The 18,285-nt window shown below is 42.1% G+C and overlaps 1 protein-coding gene and 1 non-coding gene across 2 annotated transcripts in view; both read right to left on the bottom strand.

The window, feature by feature from the left end:
• Window positions 1–17,585, bottom strand: part of LOC121548514 (poly(A) polymerase beta) — a 23,962-nt gene extending 6,377 nt beyond the window's left edge. The window contains exons 1-13 of the mRNA XM_041859971.2: window positions 17,237–17,585; window positions 15,907–16,065; window positions 14,946–15,012; window positions 14,610–14,691; window positions 14,298–14,407; window positions 14,098–14,151; window positions 13,819–13,930; window positions 11,863–11,952; window positions 8,479–8,617; window positions 3,294–3,366; window positions 2,740–2,860; window positions 2,318–2,402; window positions 1–50 (exon numbers count right to left, since the gene is read on the bottom strand). The exon at window positions 1–50 is cut by the window's left edge and continues 4 nt beyond it. Of these exons, the coding sequence (XP_041715905.1) occupies window positions 1–50; window positions 2,318–2,402; window positions 2,740–2,860; window positions 3,294–3,366; window positions 8,479–8,617; window positions 11,863–11,952; window positions 13,819–13,930; window positions 14,098–14,151; window positions 14,298–14,407; window positions 14,610–14,691; window positions 14,946–15,012; window positions 15,907–16,065; window positions 17,237–17,244 (1,150 nt within the window). The 5' untranslated portion in view covers window positions 17,245–17,585. The remainder of the gene's footprint in view (window positions 51–2,317; window positions 2,403–2,739; window positions 2,861–3,293; window positions 3,367–8,478; window positions 8,618–11,862; window positions 11,953–13,818; window positions 13,931–14,097; window positions 14,152–14,297; window positions 14,408–14,609; window positions 14,692–14,945; window positions 15,013–15,906; window positions 16,066–17,236) is intronic.
• Window positions 9,891–9,966, bottom strand: trnae-uuc. Its single transcript has one exon. It is a non-coding gene; the product is annotated as a tRNA-Glu (tRNA).
• Window positions 17,586–18,285: the final 700 nt, after the last annotated feature.

Raw genomic sequence — 18,285 nt, 5'->3', positions numbered from 1 at the left:
CCAGGTGCTGCTTCTCGGTGGGGGCGCTTGCTAGCAACACAATATAATGCCTTGGAACATAAGAAACAGAACAATCCCATTACACCCTAAAGACAGCAGCCAGGCAACGAACCCAGGCTAGGAGAGAGCCCCAGACACATAGGCCCAGACCAGATCGCCACCACTCTCACAGCATGTCATGGAAATCGGTTTTTTATAACACACTTCTCTCAAACTAAAACTGATAAAAACTGCAGGACTAATACCAAAGTGTGTTAAGCCAATAAATGACACACAAACGTCCATAGCTGACGTGACACCGTCTTAGAGCAACATGTCCCAGTAGCAGCCACAAATTCTCCATAGCACATCAATCTAGTCAGATAAAACCAATTGTAAGTACCACGATAATTTACACTCCAAATCATCATGTCAGAGAATGAACCTGATTCAGTCTATAAAACATGTCTTCCACAATATTAAAAGTATCCTGAAAGTCACTATTGTACTATAACTGGGCAAAACTAGTATTGTGTGTCTGTGTACAATCTACATGCAGTTACCATAGTAGCGCCATAAAGTTCTTTCTATGCTTTGTCTGGAATAGCTCTACCTTGCATCTTGTTGAAAACCAAATCACAGGAGCTTGTGTTCAGATTATTTCCCCATGAGGTTACAACAATATAAATAGTTTTACAAATGACAAGCAGATTAAAAATGGAAAGGATCGTTTTTTCATTTTCAGGCCACATTGAAAATAAAAGGTCTGAGCCTGGGATAAATGATTGATTTATTCAAACAACAGTTACAGAGAAACCAGTGCAGTAATCAGCAGGACGCCACCCAAGTCAGCAGGATGGTCTGATTCTGAAATCTGTTAATCAAGCCTGGTGTGTGTAAAAGAGTCTAACCTGGATGATAATCAAAGTGTAATTGTGACCGTCTCCTCTAAAGCTCCTGTCCAATCCACAGGCTGGATGTATTTATTCACTTTAAAATTATTCTCCATTTTTTCAGGCTCTACAGTGCTGTAAAAAGGCTATCCAGAATGTGCTGCTGCATTTTCTCTGCCTGCAACCCAGTTGTGTTTAAGGCAGGGTGTGCTGCCTGCAACCCAGAGGAGGAGGAGTTGTGTTTAAGGCAGCGTGTGCTTCCAGAAACTCAGAGAAGGTGTGCTTAGCCAGGGTGTGCTTAAGGCAATATATCAAAATCTTCTGAAACTTTTCTGCCCAAGAAAGGGTGGATGGATCAAACTGATTTCCCAGAAGACTTTGATGGTATTTCACACTTCAAATGGAGCACTCCAGTAATGGAAGATTTTGGTAAATGAAGGAGAGGATTGGATCACTTCATTCACTATAGAACACTTAAGACAAAGGGGAGGGGATTGGGCAGCAAAAAGCTTTGCATTCTGATTGGGGCTGCAAAAGAAGAAATGCCTCCTCTTCCAAGGACAATGCCTCTTGGGTAACAGAACTGTGGCCACTGTCCTATCACACTCTTGCATACTACTGATAAACCAATTAACTACTTATCTAGCTATTTATCCCTCCCTCTATACACAGATTTCAACACTCAAGTACATTTCTCAAGATTGCGCAGAACTGATATTGAAAATGGAATCCAGGATGTGAGTTAGTAATCTGGATCTATACATTACCCACAATGCATAGAATGAAACTGAAAGAGCCAATGACGCTTTAATTTTTGGTAATCTTCACATGGCTTCCTGCTAGCGCTGTGCTACAATTTACGGATTTATCATGATCAAAACTTGATAAGGAAAATAAAAAGACATGTCTACAAAATCAAGACTAACAAGAAATACATTGTGCAAATTGTGAACTAAAGCATTTTATTTGGGAATTGATACACAATATAACAAGACAAGGAAAACCAGGAGACGGTTTAATATTGGAATCCTTACAACTGAAGTACCTACCTTTAGTAAAATATTAAAATATACAAACATTGAGTTGTGCTTACATTAGAGGCACAGTCTATACTAAATATTACTGATAACACTGGGCTTCAGGCCCTGCATAACGTTAACATTGTATTTGCTTTTGTGATAATTTTTTGGTGAATCAAAAAAGGGTGCTTAGGTAAGAAGAAAGCTTCTTTTGAGTCTTGTCTAAAAGCCTGAAATGTATATTTAATAATACAAAATAATTCAAACTGAATGAGTGGATTACATAAACAGTTGAATATAAAGAAGAGAACTTCACATTTACTGAAAATATAGTATATTGGTATATTTAGAAAATATACATCTTTATTGAAATAGTTGGTTTGTCTCACCATGTGTGTCCCACAGGATAAGCTGCTTAATACATACTTGTATTTCTGAAAGAAGTTTGGTGCTTCAAATAGTTTGGCCCACTCTGCTTTATTCTGCAATATTTCATCTGTAATTGCCAGACCTGTAGAGGGAAGGAGGAAGGACAACGTGTTTAACAACGAGGACAACCAAAGGAAAACTACAGATGAGACAACGTATCTAGGCTACAATGAAGTAGAGGACGTTAGGAACCCCTTGAGAAAAAAAAAGGGGGGGAAAAGGCCAGACTAGACGGAATTTACTTGATATGCTAAACGTACACTTGAGCAAACTTCCCTTTGACATCAACGTATCATTTATGTGAATGTTTGAGTACGTTTTTCACTCAAGTCTTAAGTTAGGACTCTGACCTGAAGGGTTTTGTATAAAAATAGCAAAAGTCTGTGTATAAAAGTTAGAAATGGCGACGGCTAACGGACCCTGTTTGAACTCGTCCACCATGACGGCCCGTGTGGAGGCGGAGACGTTGTAGGTGGAGTTCTGCTGGGGGTATGCTGGTGTGATGATGGGCATCAGGTGGTACCGGTCACTGGGGGTCACCTGGAACAACACAGTGATACATTCTCAGAGAGTTCTATCTTAAAATGGGGATACAGGGCCTCTAGCAGGGTAGGAGTCAATTCAGTCAAGTTGATGACATACTCAGCCTCTAATGCAGTTGAATCAAATGGTTTGTACTGGAACAGATTAAATAAAGTGTGACTGACTCGAGGTACAGGTCACAGGAAAAACCTCTGGCCCTAGACTTTAAAAATGGTTAATACAAGTGGGATGTGTCTGTGTCCTGGAGGAACAGGTGTTTAACCCCTTTTTAAAAAATCACCAGGTTTTTTTTTTGGGGGGGTTTGGTAGCTCTGCTAGTAAAATGCTTTAAGCAGTTAAATTCATTTTTATGACAGTCCTTTATGTATTAGTGTTGCTCAGGACAGGACTAGTATCAGTATGAACAAATCTAGTTATGGACCAACATTACCCTGGGGTCCCAGACAGGCAGGTTGAGGTTGCAGTCCTCTGGCTGCTTCAGGAGAACAGGGTTGGGCCATTCCCTGCAACACAACTCAAGTTCAGTGTGATGATACGGACCAAGTATACCATCAGTCAGACAACCCTTTACACACACCATCTTGTTTGACTATGGTCCTAAGAAATACAGGAGTAATTACAGCTGCCACAAGCACCGAGAAAATGTGACGACAATCAGGTTTTTTTCTGGATCAAAAAACACTTTGGACTTAGGCGACTCGAAAACACCTTTAGGCGGCCGCCACAAGGACTAGAATGGCAGAACAATCCCTCACCATAATATAGAAAGGGTGTTCTATGGAATCACGTTTCATAACAGGGTTTCCGGTAGGAAACTTTAGGCTTTAGGGCCATTTTTTGTTTTGTTTTTTGCAGATAAATAAAAGTTGCCTGTAAAAATGACAGGGAGCAAAAAATATCTGATTGCAAAATAATGTTTTTTTATTCATTGATGGAAATACCAGCCAATGGAAACACATTTGACCGTCATGCTTATTGGTCTATAGCAAGGGTATTCAGCACAATATGCATAATTGAGTGGAATTAAATTGCCATGCAAGTAGATGACTCCACCTAGTTGGAAGGTATAAAGATGTGTTTGTGTGACTTGTATGTTTTATTTGCAGCTGTATGACCCAGTGGGTGAATAAACTTGGTTTGAGCTTTTTCTAGTTGTCCGTTTGAGTTTTTTTTACTCCGTTTGTTCAGAACATTATCCATCAACTATCAGACGCACACAGAGCCTATTTTGAGCAGGATTTATCCTGCAGCTCCTCAGCTGGTTAAAAAAAGGATATATATATATATATATATGTGAGAAAGAAAAAAACTTTTTGGAAGTGATGCAGACAATTACATTGACGGAAGTTACAATCTGCAATATTAAAGCTGATCTATCCCCTAATTAAAAATTATATATATATAAAAAAAAAATTAACACACAAGACAGATAAACCAGACCCATGCTCATTGCTCACATGGAGCACTCCAAACAAAATATAATTTAAAAAATGATGGTTATGTAATAAACCAAAATGTGTTTCTCACAAGTGTAGCAAGTTGTGAACTCCGCAAAGAACGTTTCCACTCAGAGAACGAGAAATTACTAATTAGTACATGCATCAACAAATGACACGGATTAACGGTACATTTATTCCTCTGTGTCTAAGTTATGTTTTCTGTTAAAGTATTTCTGAATTATTTTATGTATAGAATGGAGTAATTATATAATTTTGGCACATTTCCATTTACTTTCCTACTGGACCCACAGCTATGCCATTTCAACTGTTCTATTGGTTTTCATATCAACTTTTTCGTTGTCCAGAAGCAAAGGGCACAATCCTAGTCATTTCAGCAATCCATCCTAGTTGTTGCATCTTTAGATTCCCCCTCTTTCTAAGTCTCTAACAGAGATTTCCATCTCTGTCACATATGGAACCGCTATCAGGTGCACTGTTTAAAATTGTGCTTTTCCAGGTGCTCTGTTTATAATGGTGTTCCCGCAAATTGCATTTTGGCAAATGTTTGAAAATAACGTTCTATTGGCTGCTTCATTAGAGGAGATGCATGTTCTGTTAAATCAAATCAAATTTTATTGGCCACATGCGCCGAATACAACAGGTGCAGACATTACAGTGAAATGCTTACTTACAGCCCTTAACCAACAGTGCATTTATTTTTTATAAAAATGTAAAATAAAACAAAAAAGTGTTGAGAAAAAGAGAGCAGAAGTCAAATAAAATAACAGTAGGGAGGCTATATATACAGGGGGGGTACCGGTGCAGAGTCAATGTGCGGGGGCACCGGCTAGTAGAGGTAGTTGAAGTAATATGTACATGTGGGTAGAGTTAAAGTGACTATGCATAAATAATTAACAGAGTAGCAGCAGCGTAAAAAGATGGGGTGGGGGGGCAGTGCAAATAGTCCGGGTAGCCATGATTAGCTGTTCAGGAGTCTTATGGCTTGGGGGTAGAAGCTGTTGAGAAGTCTTTTGGACCTAGACTTTGCACTCCGGTACCGCTTGCCGTGCGGTAGCAGAGAGAACAGTCTATGACTAGGGTGGCTGGAGTCTTTGACAATTTTAAGGGCCTTCCTCTGACACCGCCTGGTATAGAGGTCCTGGATGGCAGGAAGCTTGGCCCCAGTGATGTACTGGGCCGTACGCACTACCCTCTGTAGTGCCTTGCGGTCGGAGGCCAAGCAGTTGCCATACCAGGCGGTGATGCAACCAGTCAGGATGCTCTCGATGGTGCAGCTGTATAATTTTTTGAGGATCTGAGGACCCATGCCGAATCTTTTCAGTCTCCTGAGGGGGAATAGACTTTGTCGTGCCCTCTTCACGACTGTCTTGGTGTGTTTGGACCATGATAGTTCGTTGGTGATGTGGACACCAAGGAACTTGAAGCTCTCAACCTGTTCCACTACAGCCTCGTCGATGAGAATGGGGGCGTGCTCAGTCCTCTTCTTTTTTTTTTTTCCTGTAGTCCACAATCATCTCCTTTGTCTTGGTCACGTTGAGGGAGAGGTTGTTATCCTGGCACCACACGGCCAGGTCTCATCGTTGTCGGTGATCAGGCCTACCACTGTTGTGTCGTCGGCAAACTTAATGATGGTGTTGGAGTCGTGTCTGGCCATACAGTCATGGGTGAACAGGGAGTACAGGAAGGGACTGAGCACGCACCCCTGAGGTGCCCCCGTGTTGTGGATCAGTGTGGCAGATGTGTTGTTACCTACCCTTACCACCTGGGGGCGGCCCGTCAGGAAGTCCAGGATCCAGTTGCAGAGGGAGGTGTTTAGTCCCAGGATCCTTAGCTTAGTGATGAGCTTTGAGGGCACTATGGTGTTGAATGCTGAGCTGTAGTCAATGAATAGCATTCTCACGTAGGTGTTCCTCTTGTCCAGGTGGGAAAGGGCAGTGTGGAGTGCAATAGAGATTGCATCATCTGTGGATCTGTTGGAGCAGTATGCAAATTGGTGTGGGTCTAGGGTTTCTGGGATAATGGTGTTGATGTGAGCCATGACCAGCCTTTCAAAGCACTTCATGGCTACAGTCGTCAGTGCTACGGGTCGGTAGTCATTTAGGCAGGTTATCTTAGAGTTCTTGGGCACAGGGACTATGGTGGTCTGCTTGAAACATGTTGGTATTACAGACTCAGTCAGGGACATGTTGAAAATGTCAGTGAAGACACTTGCCAGTTGGTCAGCACATGCTCGGAGTACACGTCCTGGTAATCCGTCTGGCCCTGCGGCCTTGTGAATGTTGACCTGCTTAAAAGTCTTACTCACATTGGCTACGGAGAGCGTGATCACATAGTCATCTGGAACAGCTGGTGCTCTCATGCATGCTTCAGTGTTGCTTGCCTCGAAGCGAGCATAGAAGTGGTTGAGCTCGTCTGGTAGGCTTGTGTCACTGGGAAGCTCGCGGCTGTGCTTCCCTTTGTAGTCTGTAATAGTTTTCAAGCCCTGCCACATCCGACGAGCGTCAGAGCCGGTGTAGTACGATTCAATCTTAGTCCTGTATTGACTCTTTGCCTGTTTGATGGTTCGTCGGAGGGCATAGCGGGATTTCTTATAAGCGTCTGGGTTAGAGTCCCGCTCCTTGAAAGCGGCAGCTCTACCCTTTAGCTCAGTGCGGATGTTTCCTGTAATCCATGGCTTCTGGTTGGTGTATGTACGTACGGTCACTGTGGGGACGACATCATCGATGCACTTATTGATGAAGCCAGTGACTGATGTGGTGTACTCCTCAATGCTATCTGAAGAATCCCGGAACATGTTCCAGTCTGTGCTAGCAAAACAGTCCTGTAGCTTAGCATCTGCGTTATCTGACCACTTTTTTATTAACCGAGTCACTGGTGCTTCCTGCTTTAGTTTTTGCTTTTAAGCAGGAATCAGCAGGATAGAGTTATGGTCAGATTTGCCAAATGGAGGGCGAGGGAGAGCTTTGTATGCGTCTCTGTGTGTGGAGTAAAGGTGGTCTAGAGTTTTTTTCCCTCTGGTTGCACATTTAACATGCTGGTAGAAATTAGGTAGAACGGATTTAAGTTTCCCTGCATTAAAGTCCCCGGCCACTAGGAGCGCTGCCTCTGGATGAGCGTTTTCCTGTTGACTTATGGCCTTATACAGCTCATTCAGTGCAATCTTAATGCCAGCATTGGTTTGTGGTGGTAAATAGACAGCTATGAAAAATATAGATGAAAACTCTCTTGGTTAATAGTGTGGTCTACAGCTTATCATAAGATACTCTACCTCAGGCGAGCAAAACCTTGAGACTTCCTTAGTATTTGATTTTGTGCACCAGCTGTTGTTTACAAATATACACAGACCGCCACCCCTTGTCTTACCGGAGTCAGCCGTTCTATCCTGCCGATGTAGCATATAGCCCGCTAGCTGTATATTATCCATGTCGTCGTTCAGCCACGACTCGGTGAAACATAAGATATTACAGTTTTTAATGTCCCGTTGGTAGGATAACCGTAATCTTAGGTCATCCAAGATTGAAGATTGGCTAATAGGATTGATGGGAGCGGCAGTTTACTCGCTCGCCGTCGGATCCTTACAAGGCACCCCGACCTACGTCCACGATATCTCCGTCTCTTCCTCATGCGAATGACGGGGATTTGGGCCTTGTCGGGTGTCTGTAGGATATCCTTCGCAACCGCCTCATTGAATAATTTTTTTTTGTCCAATACGAGGTGAGTAATCGCTGTCCTGATATCCAGAAGCTCTATTTGGTTATAAGAGACGATGGCAGAAACATTATGTACAAAATAAATTACAAATAACGCGGAAAAAGACACATAATAGTACAATTGGTTAGAGGGCTGTAAAAGGGCAGCCATCTTCTCCGGCGCCATTTCGTAAGATGCATTACTATAAACTAAATGTGATTTCTGTAATTCTGAGCACCGTGGATGGATTCCCTAATTGGTTATGCACCCAATGCATATGGGTCCGGTAAAGACCTCAAAACGGACAGTAAATATAAATCTTCCCGGTCACGTTGTCCGGCACCACGGAAACCCTCGTTCATAAATCACTTCAGACAAAACGACGCGTCACTGGCAAAGCACAGAAAAACGAATGACCATCTGAAACAGGTCACAGAGAATGTCTAAAAGAGAGAGACTGCTCACCACTTAGAGAAGACGAGGAAGAACTTGTGTACGAGGGTGGAGGCCACAGCGTTGGGGTAGAGCTGGCAGGTCCTGGCTACCAGCATGGCCCAGGACACGCCACCCAGGAAGCCCAGGATGTTACTGTAGATGTTATGACCTATGGGAGAACAATAACATAACAGTATATATATATTTTAGGTGTATATATAAAATGGTGTTGGGGTAAAGCTGGCAGATCCTGGCTACTACTAAGAGGTTAGCTTTGCTGTTGCCCTACAAGGCAGTCGGCAGGATAGAGGTGAGTCGTAGTAGTCGTAACAGTAGTACATACATTTCTGATATGGTAAAGTATACAATAGGGGTGTGAACGTTTAAAACAGAAACAACTACCACTAACAGGTCCCAATCATGAGAACAATGTGGTGGAGGCGGCAGCGGAGTGAGGAGACAAGGAAACAGCCCTTTCCTTAAGAAAAGTCAGGAGAGTAAAACCCAACTTAGTTATAAAATCAACTGTTAAAATGTGCCAGGATTTATAAAGCATCCATAAATATCTACAGAAATTAAGACAGATCCTGGTTCCATTGCCTGTTTTGAGTGCATGTTTAATACTGATTCCGTGAGCTCTTAGACTCACAACATCTGACGGATGAAGCAATTTCACGAATTCAACTGTTTTTAAATCTTTGCCATGATGTAATAAAGGCTTTAAAAATAGTTTGTTAGAACACATTCTGGGATATCTTAGAATTTATTTAGTGTTTACACTGTTCCAAACGGTCAGGGAAAAAAATATGTAGCCTGATCTACAGGGCCCCCAAAAAATGTTTTGGGTCCACCAGACACTTTTTTACCAGCCAAAATATTTGTATATCGCTAAAATTACACCAACACTAATAAAACAGATAAGCATGCTTTGTAATGTTTCTAAAACAATACATGTATTTCTAGTGAGAAATAATGTGGTGTATTGTTTAATTTCATTTTTTTAATCCAAAATATCACAGACCCAGCCAGGCAGTGTTGCAGTGCAAGGGGATAGGCTACATAGGATTCGTAGTTCTTTGACTTTGTGCGATTAAATTTAACCAGCTATGAAACAAAACTACTTTGAAAACAGAAACTGCAGCATTTTACTGCAAATGTGATCATACTTGACTATTTTTATTCACAAATGCAAGTGAAAGCTCGCACTGTGGAGCCCTGACCACCCGCCAACGTAGCAAATGAAATAGACATCTTACCAATGCCAAAATCTACCAACATTTGGCAGGTGGCGGGGGTTAATTTTAGGCCCTTCTAAATCTAACAGCATCTGTTTGACAGACACTGGCCTAAAAACGCACACAGCGCTCACTTACATTTACGTCATTTAGCAGACGCTCTTATCCAGAGCGACTTAAAGTTAGTGAGTGCATACATTTTCATACTGGCCCCCCGTGGGAATCGAACCCAGAACCCTGGCGTTGAAAACGCCATGCTCTACCAACTGAGCTACAGGGGACTGAGCTACACTTCTACCCTCCTTCTTGATATCCTTCTTATTGTTACTATTAGGCTACAATTATCATCATAAGTAAGCCAATGTCATTAGTAGGCTTAGTATACTATAGCCTTGTATAACCACCATCTAAGAAGCCTAAGAGTGGTCCTGTTTAGCTGTCATAACGTAACTTACTTGGGCCTATACTTTAATATGAATCATTCATTAGTTTATGTCAACATACGAGTCATTAAATACAATTCAAGCATTTTTTGTTTTAAAACGAAATAAAAAAAAGGGAGCCTTGAATAATTAAACAAATAAAAATCGCAACGTCGGCTAAAGCAATTGCAACATTCACCAATGCAGGTGAATCATCTTTGCTCTAATAAAGCCTTTAAAACCTGTTAGTATAGACCTTCTGGGATTTCTTATAATTTGTTTAGTGTCGTTTACACTGTTCCAAACAGTCAGAAAAAAACACCTGTTTGGCACACATACGCATGCAGACTCAGAGAAGTAGCCTACCAGTCTTCCTGCGGTCCTATTTTAGAAACGCCTCTCACCCTCCACATTTCACATGGCCAGTGGATTCTCCAGTAGTTTCCACAATCAAGTCAAATGGTCTCCCGAGTGGCACAGTGGTCTAAGGCACTGCATCGCAGTACTAGCTGTGCCACTAGAGATCCTGGTTTGAATCCAGTCTCTGTCGTAGCCAGCGTCATCCAGGGTAGGGGAGGGAATGGCCAGCAGGGATGTAGCTCAGTTGATAGAGCATGGTGTTTGCAACGCCAGGGTTGTGGGTTCGATTCCCATGGGGGGCCAGTATGAAAAAAATAAAAAAATCATGTATGCACTCACTAACTGTAAGTCGCTCTGGATAAGAGCGTCTGCTAAATGACTAAAATGTAAATGGTATTCCACACATGACTTGCCTGGCCCGAATCAATTCTCAGAATTTGAGTCTGGCACAGTATGAGAATGACAACTTCAATTCACTTGGAATTTTATGCATTTTTCTTATCTTTTAACAGAAAACCGATTAAAAACGGTAGTTTAAATGTAAAGACAAAAAGTATATTTATCACATCTTTAGTATACACGCTGATTCCTCTTGTGATGGTAATAGAGCTACTTGCCAGTACACTAATGATCATCAGGCAACAGTGAAATTTAGCTGGTCCTGCAATTCAGCTTGATGGTTCTGCCTCGTCTCCCAATAAGCTTGGCGATGCTTATGCCATATCGCTTACAGCTATCTAGCTTCTAAAGAGCACTAAAGAGTTGGGGGTGGAGGGGCAGGGGATGTTTTTGGATTGGCCTTTTAGTTTACACAAGATTTTAAATAAAATACCTACAGCTACAGCTAGGGAACCACATTCAGTACCTGCACCTGGTTGGCCTACAGGCCAGTGAGTGACTCTCTGCGGCTTCTGTTCCAGCAACACAAAACATGATTGGACAGTTGGTTGCCAGGCAGAATATGCAAGCCAAACAAATTCACCATGGCAACAAGTGCCGTGGTCTATCCTGTGTGTTAAAAAGCCATGACAAGTTTTATTTTTATTTTTAGGCAGGATAATCCTGTTTAGGGAATAGGACCTGAGGGCTGTGGCGTTGCAAGTCAGTTTGGGCCCAGCGTATTGACATGCCATTAGTTGGTTGTGTGAACGAGTGAGATAACACTACCTGCCTAGCCACAACAGTCTCGGTCACTCAGTGTTACACAGCACGCGCACACACACACACACAGATACAGTACACACACAAACAAACAGAGACCAACTCAAACACACAGGTACAGACAACAAGCAGGTAGACACAGAATCTTACAGAAGACACCGATTCAACACACAGTTCAGTTTCCACCAAGGCAAGTGATTGTGCTCCTATGCAACAATACTACAGATCCGACTCACGTTTAGCCCACAGCTTGATGGTCCTCAGAGTCAGTCTGAAGTTTTCGATGTTGGGTACAAGATGAAGGATCTCATCTGTAACTCTGCAACCTGAAAACAACGTCAAGTCATTATTGTGCCCAACAAACGCAGCGTCACAATAGAGCCAGACAGTCAGGCTACAACACAATGCAGAGAGAACACTTGAAACCTACAACACAGCAGTTGCTTTCAAACAGCTGTAGGTACGGTCAGAGGTGAGCCAACAACCAATTGTTAAGAGGCCTTTCAGCCATTCAAACCACTGTTTTTAACTTGGATCAGTGTACGGAGATACCGTTCAGCAGACGATTTTATCCAAAGTGATTACAGTACAGTGTATATACACAGTTCATACAATGCATTACAGCCTTATTCTAAAATGGATTACATTTTTTTCTTCAATCTACACAATACCCCATAATGACAAATCGAAAAAAGGTTTAGACATTTTTGCAAATGTACTTAAAATAAAACACAGAAATACCTTATTTACATAAGTATTCAGACCCTTTGCTATGAGACTCGATATTGAGCTCAGTTGCATCCTGTTTCATTTGATCATCCTTGAGTTGTTTCTACACCTGTGGTAAATTCAATTGAATTAACATGACTTGGAGAGGCACACACCAGTCTATATAAAGGTCCCACAGTTGACAGTGCATGTCAGAGCAAAAACCAAGCCATGGGGTTGAAGGAATTGTCCGTAGAGCTCCGAGACAAGATTGTGTTGAGTCACAGATCTGGGGAAGGGTACCAAAACATTTCTTCAGCCTTGAAGGTCCCCAAGAACACAATGGCCTCCATCATTCTTAAATGGAAGAAGTTTGGAACCACCAAGACTCTTCTTAGAGCTGGCCGCCCGGCCAAACTGAGCAATCAGGGGAAAAGGGGGGTTCAGGGAGGTGACCAAGAACCCGATGGTCACTGACAGAGCTCCTCTGTGGAGATGGGAGAACCTTCCAGAAGAACAACCATCTCTGCAGCACTCCACCAATCAGGCCTTTATGGTAGAGTGGCCAGATGGAAGCAATTCCTCAGTAAAAGGCACATGACAGCCTGCTTGGAGTTTGCCAAAAGGCACCTAAAGGACTCTGACCATGAGAAACAAGATTCTCTGGTCTGATGAAACCAAGATTGAACTCTTTGGCCTGAATGCCAAGCATCACGTCTGGAGGAAACCTTGCACCATCCCTACGGTGAAGCATGGTGGTGGCAGTATCATGCTATGGGGATGTTTTTCAGCGGCAGGGACTGGGGGACTAGTCAGGATCGAGGGAAAGATGAACGGAGAAAAGTACTGAGAGATCCTTGATGAAAACCTGCTCCAGAGCGCTCAAGACCTCAGACTGGGGCGAAGGTTCACCTTCCAACAGGACAACGATCCTAAGCACACAGCCAAGACAACGCAGGAGTGGCTTCGGGACAAGTCCTTGAGTGGCCCAGCCAGAGGCTGAACATCTCTGGAGAGACCTGAAAATAGCTGTACATCCAACCTGACAGAGCTTGAGAGGATCTGCAGAGAAGAATGGGGGAAATAAATATATATATACAGGTGTGCCAAGCTTGTAGCATCATACCCAAGAAGAGGCTGTAATCGCTGCCAAAGGTGCTTCAACAAAGTAAAGGGTCTGAATACTTATGTAAATGTGATATTTCCATTTATTTAATTTTTATAAATTTGCCAAAATTTCTAAAAAAACGTTTTTTTGCTTATCATTATGGGGTAGTGTGTAGATTGAGGGAAAAAACTATTTAATCAATTTTAGAATAAGGCTGTAACATAATGTAGAGAAAGTCAAGGGGTCTGAATACTTTCCGAATGCACTGTACATTTTAGTATATGTGACCGCAGCGGGAATCGAACCCATCACCCTGGTGCTGCTAGCGCCACACTTTCACCAACTGAACCACATCAGGACCAGAGCTCAGTGTTACCATTGAGACTCCTGATGCAGCGGATGTCAAGGTTCTTCAGCAGTCCGTCATCTCGGAGGTCCAGACTCTCTGGGATGGTTTGCAACGCTAACCGGGCAAAAAGGATGTCAATCTAGAAACAAACAGATCATGGACGTTTAAAAAAATTAAAATAAACGTGGTACATCTCAATGTTGGATGTACAGAACCAGTTTTGCATGTTTCCTTGCAATAATGCAAATGTACACATTTAGGCCTATAAAGAAATAATGAACCAAAAAATAATTTCAAATGTCACACCTCAATGCTGTCGAAAGACAGCTTTATCACCGGGACAAATGCCTCCTCAACAGCCTGGAAAATAAAGGGTGAAAAGTTAATGAACCGTCTGCACCTCGTTCATTTTTGTGAATGCATCTTTACCTCCAACTCTACCAATACCCACTTCACTCTCACCTACTGGACCAACACAAGTCCTACTCCCCCAATACAATACCCACCCTCAAATCCTTGACCTCCTCCTGCTGCTTCAGCTTGTCCAGGAACGAGGAGAAGAAGTCTGTTCTCTCCACATGGCGAGGAGCAACACACAGGGCGTCAATGTCTGCCCCTAGGAGAAGAGCACAGGGACAGAAGGCCGTGTTTAGATGTCCATTCTGTGGTGTTTTGAGGACGTTTGAACCCGAGTGTTTGGTAGAGTCATGTTCAGCAGGTACCAAAAGAGGAAAATGTTTTGACATGAAAACGAGCGTTCCTGTTGGACAACAACTGTTATTGTAACTTTTGCAGTGACGAGTTGACACAATATTTACCTTTAGTGTGAACTCCTAACCTGTAGGAGCCAAACGTGAATATCTTCCCTCCAACAGTGTCAATCACTGAGGCAGGCAGATTCTAGGAGACAAAAAAACAACCAGTCCTTACAACCTGTTGCATCACGGTTGGTAACGGTGCCATGCGGTTGTCATAACCCAATATTATCTGCATACCAAATTAGCACACTATTTCCCTTTAATAATGCAGAGCCCTGGTCAAAAGTAGTGCTCTAAAAAGGAATAGGGTGACATTTGGGACTCACCCATTGACGTCGTCACCAGACCCCTGCTGTATCAGAGAGAACTATCTAAAAGGCGAAAGTAAAATAATACCTTTGTCTCACTGACATCATGGATCCATTCCTTCACCAGTGTGTTTAGTTTCCCCAACACATGTATTCTATGGAAAACAAAAGCATGATTTAGAGGAAGTCTGTGGTATTTTGACGTTTAACCGCCTAGAGTTGAACCCCAGCGGAAATCAAATTAGCATAATACAAAACATCCATCAGTTTAAGCTAGAGAGAGAGAGATATATTTTTTTTTGCATTGGATTTGTTTCAATCCACCGATGCCTCATCCGAGGTGAAAGGTGACAGAGCTAGAGCGGTGCTTGTCAGACCATGAGACATCCCGAAAATCTGTCTACTCACAAAATCGTCAGTAGTGTCCGAATGGTTTGGCCTACAAACTATTACGACCTCTCTATGGAAAGGTGAGACTCATGAACACGGACGCCTACAGGTTTCACAAGAGTCGTCTTAAGGTCCCCCGGTACCAGTTGAAATAATGAATGGAAGTATATGGAGACTGTTTAGTGCCAGAAATAAGGGGTTAAATAAATATATATTTCCTGATCTTTCTTATCTCTCTCAGATCGGTTGTTCCGTGTAGCTCAGTTGGTAGAGCATGGCGCTTGCAACGCCAGGGTTGTGGGTTCGCTTCCCACGGGGGGCCAGTATGAAAATGTAAGTCGCTCTGGAGTGTCTGCTAAAAAAAAGACTAAAAATGACTAGTGAATCTGTTATTCAATGCGCTTGTATGGGCTAATAGCAGTAAAGCAACAAAAAAAATCCCCACATCATATATATATATATATTTTAAATAACTACATAAGTATGGCACTTTATAACAACAAATACAGTTTACCTAGTATTGACCAAAACCCCAACCTAAGAATAATTGGCTGATGTACTGGCAAGATATTGGATACAGTTCTCCTCCTCCTCATAGGCCGTGTGATACTACTTGTGTCCATTCTAAAATGACCATTTACTAGTGACAACCATCCTACCTGCGCTGTAGTTCCAGCTCCTCTTCGAACACCCCGTATGGTTTCAGGGCCTCAGTCAGCCTGTGTGTGAGGACCAGGTCAGACTCCTTGGCTTGGGCCAAGCTGATAGGAGAAGTGATCCCATAGTGCTTGGGTGTCTCCCGACCCAACGACACCTGACTGAAAACAGGACAGGACAGGTTGTGATCTGAATAAATATATGCGCCATGCAACAAATGTTACTAGGAATTTCTATTGGTGTTGTACAAAGAAATATCCACACATCAACAATCCATTAATACAGATAAGGACATGATCAATACAAATGTACATGACAAACCATACAGAAAGAGCTTAATGGCATCACAACACATACAAATGTAGCATGTAGTGTGTGCTTTAAAGTTTGTTCTATACGGACTCCCTAGCATACATTGCTTGCTGTGGATTCTGTGGGTGTGGTGGTAGAGGAAAACAGACACAGCTACAGCTATACATCTTAATACGGGCTCTGGGAAAAACCACGAAGGCCTAACTGTATATGTGGATTCTGATGTCATGCCTCATATTTTCTAGAATGTTTTGACTGAACAGAGCCAATAAGGACATCGTCAACATCAACTTCGTTACATTTTGTAACGTTACAGTTTGATGTTGACATGACAAAGGCCTAAGAGAACATATTTTTGCACCAAATTGATTTGACACGTCTAGTGACCCATCACAACGCAAAACAGTTCATAAGAGCTACCCCGAAATGGCAGTAGGCAAGACCCCAAAACAGACAACTTTCTCAAACTGGCAATGAAGCCGCATGGTAATTTAGCTGTATCTGACAAATCAATTGCGAAGGACAAATAAAATAGAAACGAACTGGAGTAGTAGCTAGCGTAACGGCTCACAACTGACAAATTCCAATATTACAAATGATCCAAGCACTCACAGCTAACGTTAGACTGCTAATATCAATTGTATCGCTTAACTTTGGCACTAGCAAACATGTAGCTAGCTAGCTGGTTACCGAATCACAATTGCCTACTAGCTACGTGCTAGCTAGATTGCGCAAACATATGGTGCAAACATAGCGAACGTTAGCTTTGTTATGCTAACTAACTCCTGTAAATGCTAACTAGCCGTTTGCAACTTCCACTTGTCAAGAACGATTGAATACATGGGGTTGAAAGTCAGACCGTAATAACGACAACGTTAGCTACTTTAGCTAGCTAATACACATTTCCCGCTACACAACCTGCTAACAAAAAATACATAACTTGACGAACTGGTTTGCCAGCATCCGTAGGCCCAATCCCCTTTCCAAACAATTCTCTGTCCAAAGTAGCGAGATACTTACAGGGACATTGTAACAACCTCCAGCAAGTACAATCAGCCCCGCCAAAATTCCCTTCTCATACTCGTTTCTTATTTAATTTTTTTGCTAGCTATGTTATTTAACCAGCAACCGAGCAGTGGGATTGACACCTTTTGTTTCCACTCAACATGGCGCGTGTTCAAACTGTGCAGTCACCGCAAAAATTCGCTACCTGAGTGGGTTGTGTGAACGTCATAATTTAGAGCACACTTTTTATCACATGGGAACTGTAGTCTTTTAAAATAGATGGACATTTGGCATCTGCCACATAGCCTATATTTTTTACTAAACAATAGATTTATTCGAATATGTAGTAGGTGGGTATACAAGGACTACTTTTAACAATTTCCACACTATTTTACAAAAACACATTCACTTGAAGAACAGCGCAGATGCAAAGTTTGGTAACAGAATGACAGTTTGTGCAGTCATTCTGTTACTAAACGTTGTATCTACACTGTTCAAGTAAATGTGATTGTCAAATTTGTGGAAATTGTTAAAAGTAGTCCTTGTGCATGAAGTTGTATGGTTTGTTTAACTTTGCAATCATTGTTTTTTGTTTGACATTTTAAAGTGAAAAATCTAAATCTCAGCATCACCGTTCCCTGGAATAGAGTAGAGTACCACTGTAGGAGTAATCATACCCATAATCCTAGCAGTCAAACAGGGAAATTGTTCCAGTCTTTCCATCATTCATTTTACCCATAGGGGATTTTACAAACACTTAAAATAAGGGCTGTGTTTTGTGTAGGCTTACCCTGATGTTTTGATAACCGTGTAAATCTCTCTCCGACAAGGAGACTTATCAATATATTCACCTATATCTACCCCCAACAAATGAAATGCTAATTAGCCGCTAATGTAGCTATCATAAAGACGGGGACCACTGAAATGCAGACGCTGTGCCACTTGGCTGTGGGTTTGTAATTTGATTATTTACATTTTAGTCATTTAGCAGACGCTCTTATCCAGAGCGACTTACAGTTAGTGAGTGCATACATTATTTTTTTAAATACTGGCCCCCTGTGGGA

This window comes from Coregonus clupeaformis, unplaced genomic scaffold, assembly GCF_020615455.1.
Source record: "Coregonus clupeaformis isolate EN_2021a unplaced genomic scaffold, ASM2061545v1 scaf0561, whole genome shotgun sequence".
Taxonomy (NCBI): Eukaryota; Metazoa; Chordata; class Actinopteri; order Salmoniformes; family Salmonidae; genus Coregonus; species Coregonus clupeaformis.
This window is presented reverse-complemented; position numbering and strand designations above follow the sequence as displayed.